The sequence below is a fragment of the Apostichopus japonicus genome, chromosome 14 (assembly GCF_037975245.1).
Source record: "Apostichopus japonicus isolate 1M-3 chromosome 14, ASM3797524v1, whole genome shotgun sequence".
Classification (NCBI taxonomy): Eukaryota; Metazoa; Echinodermata; class Holothuroidea; order Aspidochirotida; family Stichopodidae; genus Apostichopus; species Apostichopus japonicus.
Genome location: NC_092574.1, coordinates 4,113,550 through 4,135,398, shown reverse-complemented (window position 1 = coordinate 4,135,398; position 21,849 = coordinate 4,113,550). Strand labels below are relative to the sequence as shown.

Sequence of the window (21,849 nt, the reverse complement as noted above, 5' to 3'; positions counted from 1 at the left end):
TGAAACAAGTTAAGACAAACTTGTAACTCGATTCAGACTACACTGTCACCCATTCTTTTGAAGAATATATTTGCATGTAGGTTTACAACATGTTATTTCTCACTTGATAATTCAAGTATGACCTTTCAACTCTGGTGGTTTAGATTATCACGTAGGAGTCTATCAGGTATATTAAAGTGTAAAGAGTTGAATATCTAATCTTAACTGTACACTACAACAAGATCACAAAGTGCTTTAAGGACATGTTTGGAGAGTGAAACTAATATTAGTTTTATTATAATTATTTTGTAACTACATCAGTATTCAAGCCAGACCCTGCTTCTGTGTCTAAAGACTGTTTTGTACTATCACATTAATGTAAACTTTGTTAAACACAGCTGTGTTTCCAACTATTTTCAAGACCAGTGCCATATCCAGCAGAGGGGTGAGGATGGGCCAGGCAAAGTGGGCTCCTCCCACAGAAATATTTTGGGACAGCAAATTTTAGTTAAAACGATAGAAAAGATAGTGCTATTTTTCATCTCAACCGAAAGAAATAAGAGATCTCTTAGACCCCTCCCGGATTGGACATCAGCCAAATTTTGTGCTCCCCCTCCCCCTCCCCTCCCCTGTCATCAATAAAAGCATTAATTAACCGTAAAGTTTTTACTATTAAAATGGAGAAAAAAGCCTTGGTTAACCCCCTCACACCACGAAGACTGGCTAGTCGTCTGATTAAGATTGGCTACGTGTCTGTTTAAGACCTGCTTAATAAAGCTCAGTAAGAAGCAAGAATTTGAATGAAAGTGAAATTTTATCAGTCTTTCATCAAAGTCTTCATATTCCGTTAACCAGCTTATGGAAACTTGACAAGGATAAATCAGAAAGGGATCCTGATATGGAAGTACACTTTGATAAACTTCATCAATTCCTTGCATATCCATAGATTTAATCATATTTGTTTATTAAAAGATTTAAAATATATTTGATTTAAAGAAGAAATTGAGACAAAAAAACTGGATTTGAAGAAAATTCTTTGTAGTCTTCACATAGTTTCACTTGATGTATCTAACAATACCTTTATTAGTTGCCATGACAACATCATACTAAGTACAGCATTAGAGATTTGTCAGTGTCGTCACGTATATAAATCTTTGATTAATTCAGGAATGTGTTGATGCACAAACAGAAAAGTCAGAAGTTGACATTGATTAATGCAACACAAAAATTTGTAATGCTTTTACTTTTATACCAATTCAAGTGGTTTTTAGATTACTTATAACTGTTCATGATTATAAACATTATAAAGGCTGGGTTAATTCCATGCAATGCACATGATGGAGAGTGGTCCTAGTGCCGGAAAACACGATCAACGCAGATTACCTCTGCATGTATCTTCCTAGCCATTTGGATTGTGCCATGTTTTAGTGACATGATCATAGGTACAATGTACCTGTTGATTGTAGCCTTTAACTAGTAACCATATAACCACCACATTTAAGCATTTCCCAACTATTGACTATTACTTCTCTCGACTTGATATTAGAATTATTAGCAAACATTGCCTTCTGAAACAGTGAGCGATTGTATCGTCCCGATAAATAGCTATAGAATTAAGCTATTTTGGTCAGAACAGTTTGATGTACAGTGGCTGTACTTGTATGTGCAACATGTAGTTCCTGACTTTCTTGTCATTTTTGCCTATTTGCAGGAAAGATCTTACAAATTAGACCTATACACAAACGGGAAGACCCTCAACTTTGCAACAGATAATCTCGGTGAGTTTCTCTAACTGCAATAATTTGATTGTTTACCCTATCTTTACCTTTAATCATGAATTGTCTTACAAGAGGAAGATGTATTCCAGGGTGTGCAGGTGTCAGCTTTGATCGGTTCTGATCAATAATAAATGGTAGAAACAGAAAGAGGAACAAATATTCCATAGGTGTGGTGGCAATTACTTTTAACAAAGAAAGAGGAACATGTATACCATAGTCGTGCTGGTGGAATGTATTGATTGGAACCGATTGTCAATAACTGGTAGAGACAGAAGGAGGAACATGTATACCATAGTCGTGCTGGTGGAATGTATTGATTGGAACCGATTGTCAATAACTGGTAGAGACAGAAGGAGGAACATGTATACCATAGTCGTGCTGGTGGAATGTATTGATTGGAACCGATTGTCAATAACTGGTAGAGACAGAAGGAGGAACATGTATACCATAGTCGTGCTGGTGGAATGTATTGATTGGAACCGATTGTCAATAACTGGTAGAGACAGAAGGAGGAACATGTATACCATAGTCGTGCTGGTGGAATGTATTGATTGGAACCGATTGTCAATAACTGGTAGAGACAGAAGGAGGAACATGTATACCATAGTCGTGCTAGTGGAATGTATTGATTGGAACCGATTGTCAATAACTGGTAGAGACAGAAGGAGCAACCCTGAAAGGTGGATCTTTATAAATCAAATCAAATCAAAATCCCCAAATTTAACATGACTTTTTGTTTATCTACTTTTTGCAGATGACTGCATAAAATGGGCCAGTACACTGATGCAATCAATTCTGTCTTACAATGTAAGTAGTTATTAGTTTCTAATTTCTATTCATTTTGCCTGTTTATGTTATTTTTGTAGAATTAGTAAGCAGTTTGCAGGGCTTCTTGCAGAAATAGGTACATTGCATTCTGGATGAGACAAATTCATATTGGTGTGTATGATACACATAGGTATTCACGTAATATACAGTACCTCCTGCAGTAGGCCGGAAAATGTCAATTCATGTGATCACAAGGTTTTCATTCATCGTTCTCTGGAGAGGCCTGTTTTCCATTTTTTTTTGGGGGGGGGGGGGCATTGTTACTTTTTATCACATGCTGGATCTCTCAATTCACTGTGACAAGAAATGTGGATTACCTGTCTGATGAGTTTTCAATCTCAGGAAGTATTAATTTAATTTTGTCTTCCATGCCGTGCATTATTCTTCTTATAGAATTTAATCTCTACTACTTTATTTCCTTTTTCTGTCATATGTGCCAGATATTATGCTTGAGATGTCAACTGATATTTCCTACAGTGGTGTGTCAATAATCCTTGAGTGGGGTTTCCCCCTCCATTCAATGGTATATTGATTATGGAATGAGTCAAACACTTAACAACATAGTTCACATGATATTGTTATGGAGTTTATACTGTCCTGTAGATTTACGAGTGGAATAAGGATGATAGGGTTTTCCGTCATATGTGCCAGGCACTCCTACCAGTAGTAATTAACGACTTTGAATAGGTTTCTTACCATTCAAGCACATTGTTATCCAGAAGATAAGCTACCAAGGTCATTGCTAGTTAGTGTATGTATCTTGTCTCTCATATTAAAACAGTTTGAAGTTAGCTCCTGTGGGTAATATCCCATGGCAGTGTGTGTGTGTGTTTCTCTGTAATATAGTGTAGAGTGGAGTTTTTAATTCATCAAGGTATTTTGCTGTATGGGGGAGCTGTTGCAACATCCCAACTTGCATATTTGATGTTAGATATAATTCAATATCAATGAGGTTTGGCATCTTGACAAATAGTTTGATTGTCTGTATACATTGGCAAACTGTTCCTTTGATGATAATCTTTCATCTGTTAATGGTTTGTGCAGTTATTAAACAAAATTGTCACTTGATTGAATTTAGCTGAGAGGTTAAGAGCCATCATTGGTGAAATTTCTTGTGTACTGTAGAATTGTTTCTTTAACCAAGAAAAAATTCCGAAGCAGTATCAAACTGCCACTGAAAATTGTTCCTCACAGATAATCTCAGACATTTTATCTCTGAAAAACTTTTTGCAATTTGATATTCTTTATTGTTCTCAAATATCAACCCTCAATCCAAAGCAATATATAATTTGTTTCTAGTTACACTAGCATAATTTATTGGCGCCCTAGGAATAAGAAATGTTCAAACATTAAAGTTCCTTCAAAATAATGAACAAAAGTAAAAGGCGGAATAAACAGGCAAGAGAAAAGAAATTTGAACAAATTTATGATGGGAAAAACTGGGGGAAAAAATGTCTGAATGTGACATGAACCATTGACCACAGGATAACAATGTTTGTGCTCTGAAATGCAATGTTTGCATGAGATAAGTTTTGGCAGATACTGCCTGACTATTGCCAGATACCTCATTGGTTTTTAACATCAAGTAGTCATTGTTGCAGCAGCACTGTTTCCTTTTCTGGAGGTTTTCTTTCCGTTGGTAATGTTTGATGATATATTTGATTATTTACATTTGGTGTCAGATAGTTGACTTTGACGTGACGTGTAGTCTGCTTACTTCATACATTTTCAGTTCAAAGTGAAAGTTGTTTTTTACTAATTTTCACATCCTCAGTGGATTGCTTGTATGATATTACTGTGTAATGTATACACTTGAACTATTGAATCTTTGGTAAGTGCCGCCTGTATGTAGGCAGATGTATGTTTGATCTCATCAGGATCGACTACAGAGGCAAAAGAGGCATAATTACAGAAATAATTATTACAAAATAAGGATGACTGACAGGTAACTTGGTACATTTAGACAAATGAGTAGAAGTAAATATGTAAATAAGTACTGGTTGATTAGAGGACAACAGTCAGCAAAATGATAAAGAAAATGCAAGAGATAGAGTGAGGGGAACATAACACAGACAGAGAGAACACTCTCATGTTTGCTAGAGATGCACTCTATGCTAGATGCTAGATCACTCTATGCATAGTAAGAGTCTTTGGCAACCTGTGTATAAATAGATTAAAGATGGCATTCTATGTAATAAAAGCCTAATGATGGCACTCTGTGTTATAAGAGCCTATAGATGGCAGGCAATCTGTGTTAATATTCAGATATTCAAATGTCAAGGTCTTGATTGCAATATCTCAATTTCTTAATGTCAAAATTTTCTAATAACGGGATAGTTTCTCCTAATATCTCAAATGTGTAGTCACAAAATCATTACTGTTGACATTTTGATCTTAGTATCTGAGTGTCTTCAGTGGTGGTTAACATCTATTTTACCATGTTATTCTGTTCATAGTTGTCATTACATGTTTACCGTTTTGTCTATTATCTATATTCTTCCCGAGCAGCTGCCACCAGGAGGTTTCCCTATTGGTGGAAATATGAGTAGTCCTGATAAAGAAGTAAGTTCCTTGTTATGAACCTGCAGTATACACATGTTCAACATGGATATCCTGACCTTATATGCAGTATACACATGTTCAACATTGACATCCTGACCTTATATGCAGTATACACATGTTCAACATGGATATCCCGACCTTACAAGCAGTATACACATGTTCAACATGGATATCCTGACCTTATATACAGTAAACACATGTTCAACGTTGATATCCCGACCTTATATGCCGGATCAACGTTGATATCCCGACCTTATATGCCGGATCAACGTGGATATCTTGACCTTATATGTGGGATCTTTCAAACAGAAACTGTATGTGGTATTAACATGACAATTATATGTTGCTTTATATCTCTAAATGATTAGCAAATAAGTTGACCAAAAATGCAATGTGTTACCAGTGTTTTCAGATTACAGTGAACTTATTAACATATCCAGTATTTTAAGCACAGATTGTAAGGTTTGCTAGTTACCAGGATAAATATAATCCGGTTTATTTGACTTACCATTACCTTTAACATAGCTAACTTCTACAACATGCAGTGTTGAGCAGCATACAGGGAACCAGGAACCCAAATGATTAATACAACGTTTATAACAAGATGAGGCAATTATCAAAGATAAAACAAAAGGAGGCTTGGGATGTTATTTGTTTGAACATTTATTCAAGAACTATCAGTATAGTGTCTTTACATTTCAGTGAATTCAGTTTGCTAAAGTAGCGGTCACATCCATCTTTGGAGATAATCAATAATATATTCTTGATTTTATTTTCTAGGGGTACCTCAAATTTGAAGGCGTAAGCGCAAAGAGGTAAGATTAAGTTTGTAGCTTGTGCTGCCTTGGTGCCCATGGTAGAAGCTTCTCGTGGAGTGATTCTTTGCTAATTAATATCTTAATACAATCACCAGTCTTGAGACTTGATTCTATCTTGTTTTCATGGATGGGAGATCTTTAGAGAGGAATTTGATAAACTCCCAAATGGAGCTCAGGAACGGCTATACTGGTGGCGGACAAACATAACTCGTGTGGGGGATAAACTATTTGACATTGCTAGTTGAAAACTACAATTGGGTTATCTTATTCATAACTGTAAGGGATTATTCTTGCAAGATGAAATGCCCTCAATTTTTGTACTTTGCTTGCAAAATGTTTGATGTGAAATTTGATACATTGAAATGTCTGCTTAGCTTAAAAATGTACTCTCAATTCAAGGGCCTGTGCAAAAACATTGTTGCTTTTGCCAAAAAAAATGCTTGTTTCTGCAACCTCTTTACTTTTGCAAAATAGTGTTCTTTTGTAAAACTAATTTCTGCAGCTTTTTTCTGTTGTTTCTGCAGAAAATTGTCATTTCTGCAATATTTCCTTTGTGTTAAAACAACATGATTTGTGATGTAAACTAAGCAGATGAAGGGCTGTATATCCTTGATACATTGTCTTATGTGCTAACGAGCCTATATGTATAATTAAATATGAAATGAACTGGCTATAATACTCTAGTTCAGGTATACTGATTAGTCCTACACTAAGTGCATATTAAAATTGACACTGTTGAAACCTTGGTATTAAATAATCTTGCCCACCATGACAAACAACCATGTCAGGTATGTACTTAAATTGTGTTCCAAAGGCATGTTCTAGGTGTGTTTAAGGTCACACTAAGTAACATGTGTGTTTTGATTTGTTACTACTGCTGGGGCCTTATGCCCAAAAACATGTTGAATAAGAAAATTGTTGATTTACTACAATATCTTCCTAACAGTTCAAATGAAGAAATTGACATAAAGCTGTCATCCAAGTTGCAATGTAGTATCGCTGACCCTATTGTATAGTAAATGATGGAATTAATAACTTCCGAAAAGGCTGTGTTAGTGGTGTCATCATTTGTAATTGTGTAAAAAATGGGGGGGAAAAAGTTGCCGAAACAAGACTTCTGTTTGCATCAATGAGCAAAAGAAATGGGGAAACAAACTTGTATAAAGCAGAATGGTTTACTTGCTTGATGAAATCAGTCTTTCATAACTAATGCTGCTATTGTTTCTTGTTTTTTCTCTTTCACCTTCTCAGATATGTAGCTGTTAAAGGAGAGATGCTCTGCATTTACAAATCTAAAATGGTAGAGCACATTGTTTTTATCCTCAGCTTTGCAATGATATTGAATACAGAAATGTTGCAAAATGGAGTTAATGTCTTCTGTAACAACTAATCTTTTCTGACTATTACATCATGCTGGGAAGGAATTCCTGTTGTTCGTGGGAGCTAAATATGTTATCATCTGTCAGAAGACAGCTTTATGTTTTCCTGGATATAACATTAATGATTAATGTTGCAGATCATTGGAATAAATAATTGTGTGATCCTATCAATAAGTTTATATAGTATAACTAAAAACGTTGTGTATTTTGAATCAAATTTAATTTGCTATCTGTGATTATTCATACTAATTGGAGCCTGTCTATAGTAAGTTAGATTTATTCATACTAATTTGAGCCTGTCTAGTAAGTTAGATTTATTCATACTTATTGGAGCCTGTCTTTTAAGTTAGATTTATTCATACTAATTGGAGCCTGTCTAGTAAGTTAGATTTATTCATACTTATTGGAGCCTGTCTAGTAAGTTAGATTTATACATACTAATTGGAGCCTGTCTAGTAAGTTAGATTTATTCATACTTATTGGAGCCTGTCTTTTAAGTTAGATTTATTCATACTTATTGGAGCCTGTCTAGTAAGTTAGATTTATACATACTAATTGGAGCCTGTCTAGTAAGTTAGATTTATTCATACTTATTGGAGCCTGTCTTTTAAGTTAGATTTATTCATACTTATTGGAGCCTGTCTAGTAAGTTAGATTTATACATACTAATTGGAGCCTGTCTAGTAAGTTAGATTTATTCATACTAATTGGAGCCTGTCTAGTAAGTTAGATTTATTCATACTTATTGGAGCCTGTCTAGTAAGTTAGATGCTCTTGAGATGGCTGTTATCACAGACTGTACGGTTGTACTATTGTTCATTTGCTTTTCATTATCAGGACTTTGATGCGGCTGTTGCAATTTGTGATATTGAAATGAAGCTTGCCAATGTGAAGGAGGTCGCCAAGAGTAGATTACAGCTCACAACTCCTTCCTCCATGTACTTGTAAGTTTGATGTTGTATTCCTCTACTCATAACTATAACAAGTTGGTTCTTGGTACATTTAGCTATGTTTTACCACAACACTCTCTCAGGAGTCAATAACTGAGTCTAGTTTCATTAGCATAAAAAGTGGCAGTATTCTTGTTTGAATTTAAGAAATTATAAAGTAAGTAAAATAAAGGGAGAATGCTATTTAAGTGATCATATGTTAGTAAATTGAGGGTTCACAAATTTAAGCACCAACTTTTCACCATTTTTTTTTGGGGGGGGGGGAGGGTTGGGGATTCACCTGTATGGTTTTACCATAATTCCTGGAATTTCCCTCACAGTCTTAAGTAATCCTTTAACAAGAAAAATAACTTGCTGCCTTACTGAGAGCCTTCAGCAAGGTATTTGTGGATATTTTAGTCAGATTCTGGTCAAATAGCAAGCTGCATTAGTCTTTGAAGTAAAGCTAAGACTCTATGCTCTATTTTCTGGTCTTGAATTATTTATGGCCCTTATTCTCATCATATGCACATGTCTTTTATGTCTTTACAATAATTCTTTGGTCACCAGAAAGTTGATCTAATGAGTTCATTCCTGTGTCACACCAACTGATATTTTGTTCATTCTGAAATTCATAGTTGATACAAATCTTTTACAAATTTTTCTAAAGTTTGTCAGCTGATAGTCCGATAGAAACATCTCAGTGGCGGAGTGCCTTCGAAGAAGCCATCCAAGAGGGTCTTTCTTCTCGCCAGGTGAGAGGCCTAATTACAGATCAGGGAAACATCTTCATTGTGTGATCTTCTTTGATGTCCCGTAATGTCCCAACGATTACTAAACCTCCCTTATGTTTATTCTTTTTATTTTAAGGACTAGTTAGGTTCTGTTCCAACTTTATATCAAGTTATAAGCCCAAATGGCTATTATAGTCCAGTTTTACACAATATGAGTACTATTCTTAAGAATATTATTTCTCTTTATAGTTTCTGGAGACTGTTTGGCAGAATAGCAGCAATAAATATTGTGCAGAGTGTTCCATGAGAGGTAAGTACATATTACCTTGGTACAAGTCTTGTATTTATATCCGTGCTAACAAGGAAGCCGTGTGTACAAACTACTTGAAGAAAACAGCCCTACCATTAATAACTGTCTATACTATCTATATTTCCTTATTGTTTTTGTGAAAGGAAGCAATGAAGGTGTTGATAGCCTTTGTTGATAATAACACTGGCTAACAGCAAAGGAGCAAGGAACAGAGATATAGCAGAGATTTCTAAGCTTCTTCTATGGTAGTCCTTACTTGACAATGTTATATTAATGTAACAATAAGTAGTGGTTTGTTGTTACATGTTATGTGATTTACGTATAGTCTGTACTAAAGTGCAGCCTGCTATGAGAATCTACTTTATTCAATCATTTTGTCAGTCCATCAGATATGTGTGTAGTAGGTCTGTACTATAATAGGTATTTATCCTGTATGGTATATTGCAAGAAGTAGGTCTGTACTATAATAGGTATTTATCCTGTATGGTATATTGCAAGAAGTAGGTCTGTACTATAATAGGTATTTATCCTGTATGGTATATTGCATGTAGTAGGTCTGTACTATAATAGGTATTTATCCTGTATGGTATATTGCAAGAAGTAGGTCTGTACTATAATAGGTATTTATCCTGTATGGTATATTGCATGTAGTAGGTCTGTACTATAATAGGTATTTATTCTGTATGGTATATTGCAAGAAGTAGGTCTGTACTATAATAGGTATTTATCCTGTATGGTATATTGCATGTAGTATTTCTGTGCTATAATAGGTATTTATCCTGTATGGTATATTGCATGTAGTAGGTCTGTACTATAATAGGTATTTATCCTGTATGGTATATTGCAAGAAGTAGGTCTGTGCAATAATAGGTATTTATCCTGTATGGTATATTGCAAGAAGTAGGTCTGTACTATAATAGGTATTTATTCTGTATGGTATATTGCAAGAAGTAGGTCTGTACTATAATAGGTATTTATCCTGTATGGTATATTGCTTGTAGTAGGTCTGTACTATAATAGGTATTTATCCTGTATGGTATATGGCATGTAGTAGGTCTGTACTATAATAGGTATTTGTTGAATGTGATTGATGAAGTACTGTTTTACTGGCAGTGATGGTCTGTTATATTACAAGCAAGTCTAGTATATTGCATGTTGTAGGTATGTGCTATAAAAGGTATTTATCCTGTATGGTGTATTGCATGTAGTAGGGCTGTGCAATAATAGGTATTTATCCTGTATGGTATATTGCATGTAGTATTTCTGTGCTATAATAGGTATTTATCCTGTATGGTATATTGCATGTTGTAGGTCTGTACTATAATAGGTATTTATCCTGTATGGTATATTGCATGTAGTAGGGCTGTGCAATAATAGGTATTTATCCTGTATGGTATATTGCATGTAGTAGGTCTGTACTATAATAGGTATTTATCCTGTATGGTATATTGCATGTAGTAGGGCTGTGCAATAATAGGTATTTATCCTGTATGGTATATTGCATGTAGTATTTCTGTGCTATAATAGGTATTTATCCTGTATGGTATATTGCATGTAGTAGGTCTGTACTATAATAGGTATTTATCCTGTATGGTATATTGCATGTAGTAGGGCTGTGCAATAATAGGTATTTATCCTGTATGGTATATTGCATGTAGTATTTCTGTGCTATAATAGGTATTTATCCTGTATGGTATATTGCAAGTAGTAGGTCTGTGCTATAATAGGTATTTATCCTGTATGGTATATTGCATGTAGTATTTCTGTGCTATAATAGGTATTTATCCTGTATGGTATATTGCATGTAGTAGGTCTGTACTATAATAGGTATTTATCCTGTATGGTAACTTGCATGTAGTAGGTCTGTGCTATAATAGGTATTTATCCTGTATGGTATATTGCATGTTGTAGGTCTGTGCTATAATAGGTATTTATCCTGTATGGTATATTGCATGTAGTAGGTCTGTGCTATAATAGGTATTTATCCTGTATGGTATATTGCATGTAGTAGGTCTGTGCTATAATATTGCATGTAGTATTTCTGTGCTATAATAGGTATTTATCCTGTATGGTATATTGCATGTAGTAGGTCTGTACTATAATTGGTATTTATCCTGTATGAGTATGTTCATTGGCTCTGCAGTACTGTTTGTGGTAGTCTGTCATGCTATGTGTAGTAGATCTATCATATTGTGTAGTGTAAGTGCTGTAAGTGGTGCAACCATCACTTCTGAGTCTAGGGGGGGTGGGGATAAGATTCGGAGAGGGGTAGCCCTTGCAACTTTTGAAACGATGTTGAAGAATTTTCGAATATGTAGGTTGTGCTGTGCTTAAATTTTATATATATTTATGTACTGTAAACTAGGACTTTTGTTGTTGTTGTAATATGCTGTCTGTCAGTGGGGATCCCTTGATCTTATTCCGGGCCCTGAATGCCTCTCCCTTTGCCAGAATTATACATGGTTAGGCCCATGAGAGCTGTATAGCTCTTCTCGTGTTTAATATGTGAAGTCCCCCCCCCCCCCCTCTCTGTCGCTGCCCTACTCTGTGCAGACTACTGTAGCAACCATTTTTACCACCATCCTTCTTCATGAAGAAAACTGCACAAGTTATAGAACACAGCCATTGTGCCTCCCTTAAATTGTTGGTGCCCCCAAATCAGAATTTCTAGATACAGGCCTGGTTTTGCTCAATAATCTATGGTCTCATATATGGACTATGCTTGGAACTGCTTTTGTCACCATAGACAAAAGTATCCCTGTTGGACAGAATGTTACCTTAAAGGGACCATGCAGTTTTCTGCAATCTCATCACTAATTTTAATCTTTGTGAATATATGTTAAAAATATTATTTTTTCAGTAACTTCTAATCTGTTGTAGCAGGACGTGACCATAACTTTAACTGTTTTTATATTCATATATTCTTCTTTTTTCTTCTGTGAAGATCCTGATTGGGCTTCAATTAACCTTGGAATTGTTATATGCAAAGCTTGTTCAGGTTAGTAGTAATTAAAGGAATTAAAGCAGTTTATACCATTATAGGTATTTAAATGATTTTCATGGTTATTTTACCATTGTGTTAATCTAGCACTTCCTTGGGAAATGAATTGCCAATATTTCAGTTGAAACTAACTTCCCAAGATCTAAATATTGATATAGTAGTGACTCATTGGTTCATTTCCAGTTGTTGGTATTCATGTATTTTTAAGTATTTTACTACTTTTTACTGAAACACAAAGTTTGCAAATATTCATGGTTGCTGTGTCAACAATTTAAAACTAAGTATGCTTTAGAGGTTATTGGATTAATTTCAGTGGAATGTAACATATTTCTTAAATTTCTTAAAATTCTTTCCATGATACTAATATTCTGCTCAGTCATTAATCTACCTGCAATCACTAAATGGATTGAGGGTCAGTGCTTTTATGCAGTCAATCCTTAGCTATTTTATGTGATAGTGTTAACTCACTAAATCAATGTCACCTAATATAAAATCCATGTGAGCCCCCCAAAAAACATTGACTACAAATGGCTAGTTGACCAAATGTTTTGACCATATATAGGGCCAACAGCAACACATGTATAGATCATAACAGTGCTAATTACACAAACATTTGACCTTTTTCAATTTTGGACAAAAATTGAAGGAATAAACACAAACCTCTCACAAACAGCAATTTTACAAACCATCCATTAGTCCATTGATTATGAAATGTAACTCTCACAAAATATGTAAAATTTCTTGTGATGTGTTTGTCATCTTTCTTTCAATTGCATTGATATTGCATAGGTTAGCTTGTCATAGCAAAACTCATATCAACATTCCCAACAACACTAAAAGGATGGATATATGGATGATGCATATTTAAGGAAGGCAACTTTTAGCTATGAATGTATTAAGGATATTAAAGTAGTCATCCTTTGGGTATTTCAACATAAAGCTGCTAGTTGGGCACAACTTATAGTCAAGCAGCACGTTCACAAGTTTCACAATATGTGTTTAATACCTCAAACATGTCAGTTTACTTTGTTTGACAATGCTTAAATTCAATCTTGGCTACATTCTCACAGCAGTTGAACGTAACTTATGAAAACTGTTTGTAGTCAACAAATAAGTTAGAGAATTACCATATGATTGCACATCCTTTAGGTGATTAGTTACACCAGTGTTTGTATGGAACACACTACTCATAGTAAGCAGGTTTAGCATGAAGTACCCTGCACTATATCAACTTAAGTAATTAATTGCAGCAAACTTCTCAGAGATGACTCCTTTTTTAATTCACTCACAGGATGTCACAGGAACTTAGGGGTTCATATATCAAAAGTGCGCTCCTTGAAAATGGATGAAAAGGTTTGGACTGAAGACTTACTAGGTATGATGATTAACATTGGTAACCAAACCAGCAATGCATTCTGGGAAGGTAATTTACAGGACGAAGATGAAATAAAGTTACATCCTGGAGACACCTTGTAAGTTTTCTGTGTTTGTTTTCTTCTATGGTATAATGTGGGCAATGAAACATGCTATTTATGAAGGGAAATTGTCATCCTTTACAAATCTATGTGACTCATTAATGAACAGCTAGAATATCTCTTTATGGTCTCATTATGTTGGCTTGGGAATTTCTTTCATCATGAGGTCCTGCAGAAGTGTCAAATGATTGCATCATTACAGTTATTTGGTAGGAATGAAACTGAAAAACTTTGTCAAAGATGTAAACTTATCTAATATCTCGATAAAACTGCAAGTTCACTGAGATGAAATCGTAAACATAAATTTCCTATGATTTGTACTTTATTGAAAGTTAATGCACATCTAACAAGGCAATAATGGGTCAGGTTTAATCAATGCATTAAACAGAATAAATTATTAATAACAATTATTAATGACCTATAACTAACTACATAGAAACAAAGAATATCAGGTATGAAGGTTAAGGATTTAGTCCTATGTAGGATCACACTACTGGTTAGCCTAGTGGTTAGAGCATCCGCTTATCAGCCGGAAGGTTCGGGGTTCGACTCCGGGCCAAGTCATACCAAAGACTTTAAAAATGGGACCTACTGCCATCTTGCTTGGTGCTCAGCATATCAGTACGGAGTGGGGGAATATGTGTGTCTGATCTCTAAATACGATTTAGCGCCCTATGTGGCAGCTCATCGTGTATCGTCCACAGTGACTTGAGAACCGTTATGTAATATAATAGACGGTTGGTTATAGGCATTGCACCATGAGCGTCTTCGGGGGGATACTCGCGCAATACCAAGTGTACACATTATTATGATTATAAGACACTTTTTTTGGGCAGTAAGAATCAAAATGAATCAATGTTAGTATACTGTATAAACAACAAAGTAAGCTGTGAGGCTGTCTAAAAGGCACACCAAGACTGTCTCTGTTCATATTTGTCTGCATTGTATCATTTTTAACGTGTGCTCATTAAGATGTGATAATATATATAAATTACCATTGCAGAATTTTATTGACAGGAAGTTGAGGTGATGTTTAGATTTCTCTAAAAAAAAAATGGTAAAAGGAAGTATAGAGGAAACCTCTCCATTTTGTTCCTTTTTCAGTGAGGACAGGCAAGTGTTTATAGAAGCCAAATACAAACATGCAAAATATTGTGCCAAAGTGGAAGTGGAGAGGTCTTTCTTGAACAGGGTGAGTTTACTTCCTTAATTTCCTCCACTTAAATTCCTAACAGATATATACCTGTACTGAGAGTACACAGTGTTATTGTACAGTGTTACACATATTATATTACGTATTTACGGTGGGACTGAAGGGACAATCAAGTTGCATATTTATGGTACTTATTTGTTTTATTTATGGTACCTTTTGACAAGATTTCATGTTAGTGTAACTTGACAAGTCAACAAGTATCATGTTTTTGAAGTGTTTACAAGTGCTGTACATAACATGGCATCTCAACATTTTCACAATTTGTCAAATGTTATGGTAATATTGTAATAATATAACTTGACATGTCAATAAATGTCAATATTTCCACATATTGTCAAACCTAGCTCCATTGGATAGGCAGCAACTAGGCTATTTGACTATTATGGACACAATATCATGTATCCAGCACTTGCCTTGATGTCTTCCTAACTGTCAAACTATTGTGATATTAATACATTGCTGCAGATAGCTGGGTTTGTTTTTGTAGTATTCTTTGACAACTTACTTAAGAGCTGTCTGGTTTTGTAACATTGAGTCTCTCTGACCATGCCATGTTATATTCAGTCATAATTGGACAACCTAAATCTAGCTTAAATGATCTTTGCTGGTTACAATTATCTGGTTTCCCCTAATTAGCAAATTATGAACAATTTCACAGAATACAAGCAATTTTTGTATCCCATAAATTGAGTGTATTGCTTTGTTTCATTTACAAACCTTGATACCCAGTGCCATCTTACCTTGAGCAACTTAACTGGACTAAAATAATTGACTGCTTTATCAGATAGCTGGTGCTTCTTCAATGGTCATGTATGCTACCACCAGTTTGTAGCAAATTCAACAAAAAATGTGGTTTTAAGAACTTGTCATTAGATGTGATAGACTTCTGCATGACATTTCACCTTCATGTTGTTGGCTCTTACACAGAGTATTGAAACCTCCAAAGGGATATAATCAGGGTTATAATCAGGGTTAAATAAGGTGTTTAATAAGAAAGTTGTCTTTACCGATGTACATTTTCAATGGTTGTGTGGCATACCTTAAAGACATTTGCTACTCTTTAAACACTTGCATCTTTTTTTGTAAAAGGTGTGGGAAGGTTGGGTGGGAGAGGGGTCACCTGGACTTGCTTTTTTGATGTTCTCAATTATGTCAGTCTATTCATGCAATGTTGATGATACAATTTTTCAGAGGAAGTCGGTGAAAAAGTCTACGCTTTCTCGTGTAAGTTTTTGTGTGTGTTGCCCCTAGTAGTTGTTAACACCAAAACTTACAAATGTAGCATGCATTTCAAATTGCATTTTGTGCATCTGTCATCCATTGTGATATATAATCTACATAATGTCACTCTGTTGAGTGTACAGAATGCTTAACTAAATCTTCCTTGATGTGTTTTAGTATTTGTGGTGTAATATATCCATTTTCCAATGACCAAGGAAGTCCTCTTGATACTAACATGGAGGAACTCAGGTTTCTCTCCTTGTTGTGACTTAATCATTGGTGCAAACTCCCATGGCCCAGGCCCCAGCAGTGCAAACTCCCATGACCCAGGCCCCAGCAGTGCAAACTCCCATGGCCCAGGCCCCAGCAGTGCAAACTCCCATGGCCCATGTCCCAGCATTGCAAACTCCCATGGCCCAGGCCCCAGCAGTGCAAACTCCCATGGCCCAGGCCCCAGCAGTGCAAACTCCCATGGCCCAGGCCCCAGCAGGGAGAGGGGAGGGATCAGTGTCATTGACCACCAATCATCTCAAGACGGTTGTAGTATCAAGATTGTATTCATTTCTTTTGTCTTTAATACTGTTCAGTGCAGTTCTTAAAGTTCTCTCTCAATACCCACCAAATATTGAAATCAAAATCCTGTCTTTAACAGACAAAGCCTGAGAGTGCCATATCCATGCATCTGAAGATACCAAATATGTGAAAATTCCCATCCATGTCAAATTACATGTTTGAGCTTGGGTAAATGTTGACTCTTCTTTGAGGCCTGTTTTTGTTGCTTCACCAGGACCAGTTTGTTCCTTGCTATGCCACTGGAAGTAAAAACTTAAAATGTGACCCATGACCTCACTGCACCTTGGACTTACCTTTAAAACATTATTAACAATAACCATGCATCTGTTGGTCACTTTTTTGCAAGTTCTCCAGCAATTTATTTTGTATTCATCGTTGTTGTTCGCATGTTGCTGTTATGTAATCTAATATTTTTAACCCATTGCTTATCAACGTTGAAAATAACTAACCAAATTCTGAGGAGCCTGTTAATAATGTTAGCTACTTACAATGGGGAATAGTGCAAAAGTAATGTGCATTAGGAAATGTGACTTGTTTTTTTTGGGTCAATTCTCTCAATTTATTTACTTAGTGGAGTATCATGTCTTTCATGCAACCCTGTCTCATATAGCTACAGTATAGTATATTGTAACTGCATTGTATGTTTATAGAAAATCTTCCGCAGAATGTATGGTTTTCCTGCTGTTAGTATTTCATGTTGTGTACCTAGGAAATAGATCAGCACAGTGTTAATAGGAAACAGAAAGATGGTTGAACTATAATGAATGTGTGAATAGAGAAGGGTTCATTATTATACTTTTTCAGAAAATATTAGACCATTAAATTCAGTGTGTTCTATTATAAGCAGTAGTGTTTGCCTATGCTCAAAGAAAGTGAAACCAAGCTATTAGAATAGATTTTTATTATAGCATCAGTAACACCTATTTTTGGGTAGCTCAAATCATGGCTAAGAAGGCCTTTTTATTGCTTTCTTTGTAGTTTTATGGATGTTTAAACTTTCAAATCAATTAATGCCAGATTGTTGGCTAGTCTTGAAAGGAAACTGAAGGAAAACTGGCAACTGATGTAAGGGACTTATTGATGTGTGTCAATAGCTATTGGATTCTTGTATATCCTGATATAGTAACAATCAGTGGCATAGGCTTGACTAATTTGTTAATAGTTTGATCAGTCTTTGTACTGATAGTAACAGTTCCAGTACTAGTACCAGTTCCAGGTACTACTAGTTCCAGTACTAGTACCAGTTCCATGGTAGCCCTGATGCATTTAAGTCCTTCTCTTTGGTAACTAATAGGCACACACTCTATGGTTACCACAAATTGGTCCATTCTGTAGTACACATGCATTCATCAATAGCATCACTGTTGTGAAATTTTAATTTGATTATTCTGAAATATTATAGGCTGTTGCAGGCAGTTTGTCTTACATTAGAAATGGAGCAGACATGCTTGTACTGTGTGCTCTGTGTGATTCTCTGTCTTGTTAGACACAGTATAAGGTACTTGGTCCTTTGAACTGTTTTAATACCCAAGTATCTGTTGTTTATAATAGATTGTGTGTTCTCAAACATGGTTTTTCTTTCCTTGTGTGACCATGCATGTTTTCTGTAGCTATGATTCACTAATGAGCAATCCTAGTTGTTTCGGTACACTCTTCTATGTACAGTATCATCCGTAATATCTCTTTGATTTTAATGGTGATATCTTTAGTGCTATATTGTCAGAAGATATCTCTCATGTAACATTTCACATAATATATACTCTACATTATCCTGCTTCTCTTGATCACCATACCTACCATATAGATATTATCTGATGTGAGCATGCTAAACTATTTCAAAATTATTTTGAGATGGCATAATTCTCAATTGCACACAGCACCTTTGCCCTATATTTGGGGAGAGATATACTTTCATTCCATACAATGGGTCGTACAACCTTGAAGTTATGCAGGTATAAAAATAAGCAGCAAAGATATTCCCATATCTCTTTCATGAAACATTTAAGAGATTCAGGAAACTAACAGTCTTGCATTTGTCTACAGTCTCTAATCCTTGCAGTTGAAAATGAAAACCTGAGGGAGTGCCTCCGATTAGTGTTTTCAGGTGCAGATGTAAGTAAAATTGGTTTATTGTATTTTAATGTAATGAGTATTGAAACCTTACAAAGCTAGTGTAGTACATGATACTTGTTAGTTTGATCTCAGTGAATGGTTAGCTACATCCATTGCATCCTGTTGGATGCGAGGAAGTAGTTATAATCACAACTCCTGCAGTTTTCCTCATGCCGTAATGACATTACAACTGTTTGGTAACTTGGCTCAGTTCCAACTTAAACATACTATCCTGCTCACTGCAAATACGTGGAACTGTATTAAGAACCTACAACCATAACTTCAAACTTTGACATAAAAGAATAGCCAGTGCTTGGACCATCTATAAGTTCTTTAATATTGTTTCAATAACCATATCATATTGTGGAAGTACCTCTCATTTGGGTTCTCTGAAACCAATTTTTGTTCCATTTCATTTGCTTCACAACAGTACAAAATCTTATTATGATTATTTTTTTTTAGCCTCAATTCAAGAATGAATCAGGGAGGTCAGGTAATTCTCAAGTTTGTTCATCGATTACTTTATCATTACTTAGTCAAAACTACAGCCCTTATCAAACATAAAGTATAGTGTTTTCTTTATGTGCATGTTTTATTTACTTTGGCATGGCCTGTATCTCACACAATAAAATGCTGACAGCACTTACTTCATATTACAGGATAAATAAATCAAATGTGTAATGTGCTACTTTAATTCATGAACCTTAACACATTTATGTTTGTAATCACTTTCCATAAATCCAGGTGTGTTTCATTGCATAATGTTTTTTCCTTTTCTATTTTGCATACTGAAGGAAGATAAATTCTCTGAAATAATTGTGTTAAAAATAAACATGTATCATAATTTACAGCTTTGAAGCTGCTTTGAAGGTTGAAATCTGCAACAAGCAGTCCACTTAAAACTTACTGTCAAACACACCATAAAGGAATGTTTTATAGCAAATCTTTCCTGCTGCTAATATCTCAGTTATAGCACTGATGAGCATTAGCTCTTAAGTAAACTAATTCATAGACAATATTCTAAGTATATCATAGAAATGTGCAAATATGCAATCTACTTCAAGAATGTAGGTTAACTCAGAAATTTGTCTCATTATTTTTCCAGCTCTGGATATAGCGCAGGATAAACATTTACGACAAATACATGTAAGTATTGGTTAAAGTTCATACACTGTGTACTTTTGCATTGAATAGATAGTGTTTTTAAAAGCCTTGCTACAACATCCAATGTTACCCTGTTATCAGGATGACCTTTGATGCGGAGAGTGTTTAAAATCTGAGTCAGATCTCCCCCTTCAACCATGGTCTCTGATTTAGATTAAATCTCAGAATTTTTGAATTGGGTTCAAATTTGTCTTTTGTCTTGTGTTGTAATCAATTTTCAATGTTCTAAACACAAAATTATACTTCACATGTAGTTGGATACAGATCAACGTAACTAAGAGATTTGTATGGTACTGTTTGATTGAATCTCACTAGATATTGACAAAGAAGGAAATTGTGTGTCCCTCAGATGTATTCACATTTATCATATTTTATCTGCAAACCTTTGAACATCATACTTATTTTCATCATGACTTTGGTCTAATATGCTAACACCAGACTGGCAAATTCAATTCACAATGCAGCATAAATTACTAACATGGTATTTATATCAGAGTTCAGGAAGAGAGCGGACAATATCAATCATATCTTAGTCTCACTAGCAATATTTTCTTGTTATTATGACCTAATATAATTTATAATATGTTGGGCACATTGTTTCTGCTACATTAGTTTCCTTATTTTAAAGTATAATTGTCTTGACCATCATAGGAGCTGTTGAAACAAAACTGTGATATATTGGACCATATGCAGCCTACATCTAAGACATCCAAGCTGGAAATACCAATACCTCCCCCCAAAGAAACCAGTCAGGAATCCATCAAGCTTAGTGGATACCTTTATAAAACCGGAAGCAATAGAAGAGGTAATAGCTGTCCATATTTTGTTATGAATGTGTTATTCATTGTTCAGAAAGATGAATTAATTAATGGCTATCAAGTAATTAGGCAGGTTCTGTAATTTAATCCATTTCATATCATCCATTGCTAGAGTTGCATATCAATCAGGATGTTATCACTGAGGATCACATTAAGTTTCATTGGATAGAAACCACAAAGTGATTTTTTTTTTTGTACAACAAGGTTATCTGCTTTTGCTTGCTCCATTTTAGATTTTCAAAAACGTTTCTGTGTCCTGGAACATGGTGTCTTTAAGTACTATGCAGATGAAAAAGTAAGTCCCCTTTGTTTTACAGCTTTTGCAAATAGGATTCCGTTTTTTGTGTTGCTAAAAGTCTGAGTGAGTGATGCTGTCAAAGTTCAGTGTCAGTGTAAGTGAAAGAGAATAAGAGTTTAGAAAACCAAAGATGGTACAGTTCTTGGGAGTTTTAGTGTGTTGCTGGGTGCATGCATGCGAGGGTACTTGTGGGTAAAGTGATGCGTTCATAACAACCTAGTTATAAAAGGCATGACTACAAAATGACAGCATTAACAGATTTTTACTTTCTAAAGTGATAGCCCCATATTAAATGTTGGGTGTGGTTGAACTTGAAAGTTCATATAAAGTTCATATTGATCATTGAGTGGACATTGGATGTCCCATATATGAAAAATGTTTGTAAGAACTACAACAAAATGCATTGGTATGTATGTAAAAGCTACAACAAAATGTATTGGTCTGTATGTAAGAACTACAACTAAATGCATTGGTATGTATGTAAGAACTACAACTAAATGCATTGGTATGTATGTAAGAACTACAACTAAATGCATTGGTATGTATATAAGAACTACAACTAAATGCAGGTTAAAAGCATTTGTTAATTCTGGTTCCTTTTGAATTTGATTGAACTTCTTGTCCAAAAATGAAAGTTGAAGTAATATTCTGGTTGGT

The 21,849-nt window shown here is 35.1% G+C and overlaps 1 protein-coding gene across 8 annotated transcripts in view; it reads left to right on the top strand.

Moving 5' to 3' along the window:
• Nucleotides 1–21,849, top strand: part of LOC139980201 (arf-GAP with Rho-GAP domain, ANK repeat and PH domain-containing protein 1-like) — a 101,798-nt gene that overhangs the window by 41,169 nt on the left and 38,780 nt on the right. For 7 of the 8 annotated variants that reach the window (XM_071991677.1, XM_071991682.1, XM_071991676.1 and 4 more), the window contains 17 exons: nucleotides 1,691–1,757; nucleotides 2,512–2,564; nucleotides 5,094–5,147; nucleotides 5,928–5,962; nucleotides 7,217–7,265; nucleotides 8,182–8,288; nucleotides 8,944–9,028; nucleotides 9,257–9,317; nucleotides 12,262–12,315; nucleotides 13,610–13,790; nucleotides 14,898–14,985; nucleotides 16,198–16,230; nucleotides 18,844–18,912; nucleotides 19,375–19,405; nucleotides 20,018–20,058; nucleotides 20,728–20,881; nucleotides 21,128–21,189. In XM_071991677.1, coding sequence (XP_071847778.1) covers nucleotides 1,691–1,757; nucleotides 2,512–2,564; nucleotides 5,094–5,147; nucleotides 5,928–5,962; nucleotides 7,217–7,265; nucleotides 8,182–8,288; nucleotides 8,944–9,028; nucleotides 9,257–9,317; nucleotides 12,262–12,315; nucleotides 13,610–13,790; nucleotides 14,898–14,985; nucleotides 16,198–16,230; nucleotides 18,844–18,912; nucleotides 19,375–19,405; nucleotides 20,018–20,058; nucleotides 20,728–20,881; nucleotides 21,128–21,189 — 1,224 coding nt within the window. The remainder of the gene's footprint in view (nucleotides 1–1,690; nucleotides 1,758–2,511; nucleotides 2,565–5,093; nucleotides 5,148–5,927; nucleotides 5,963–7,216; nucleotides 7,266–8,181; nucleotides 8,289–8,943; nucleotides 9,029–9,256; nucleotides 9,318–12,261; nucleotides 12,316–13,609; nucleotides 13,791–14,897; nucleotides 14,986–16,197; nucleotides 16,231–18,843; nucleotides 18,913–19,374; nucleotides 19,406–20,017; nucleotides 20,059–20,727; nucleotides 20,882–21,127; nucleotides 21,190–21,849) is intronic. The other variant, XM_071991678.1, reaches the window with a different exon arrangement.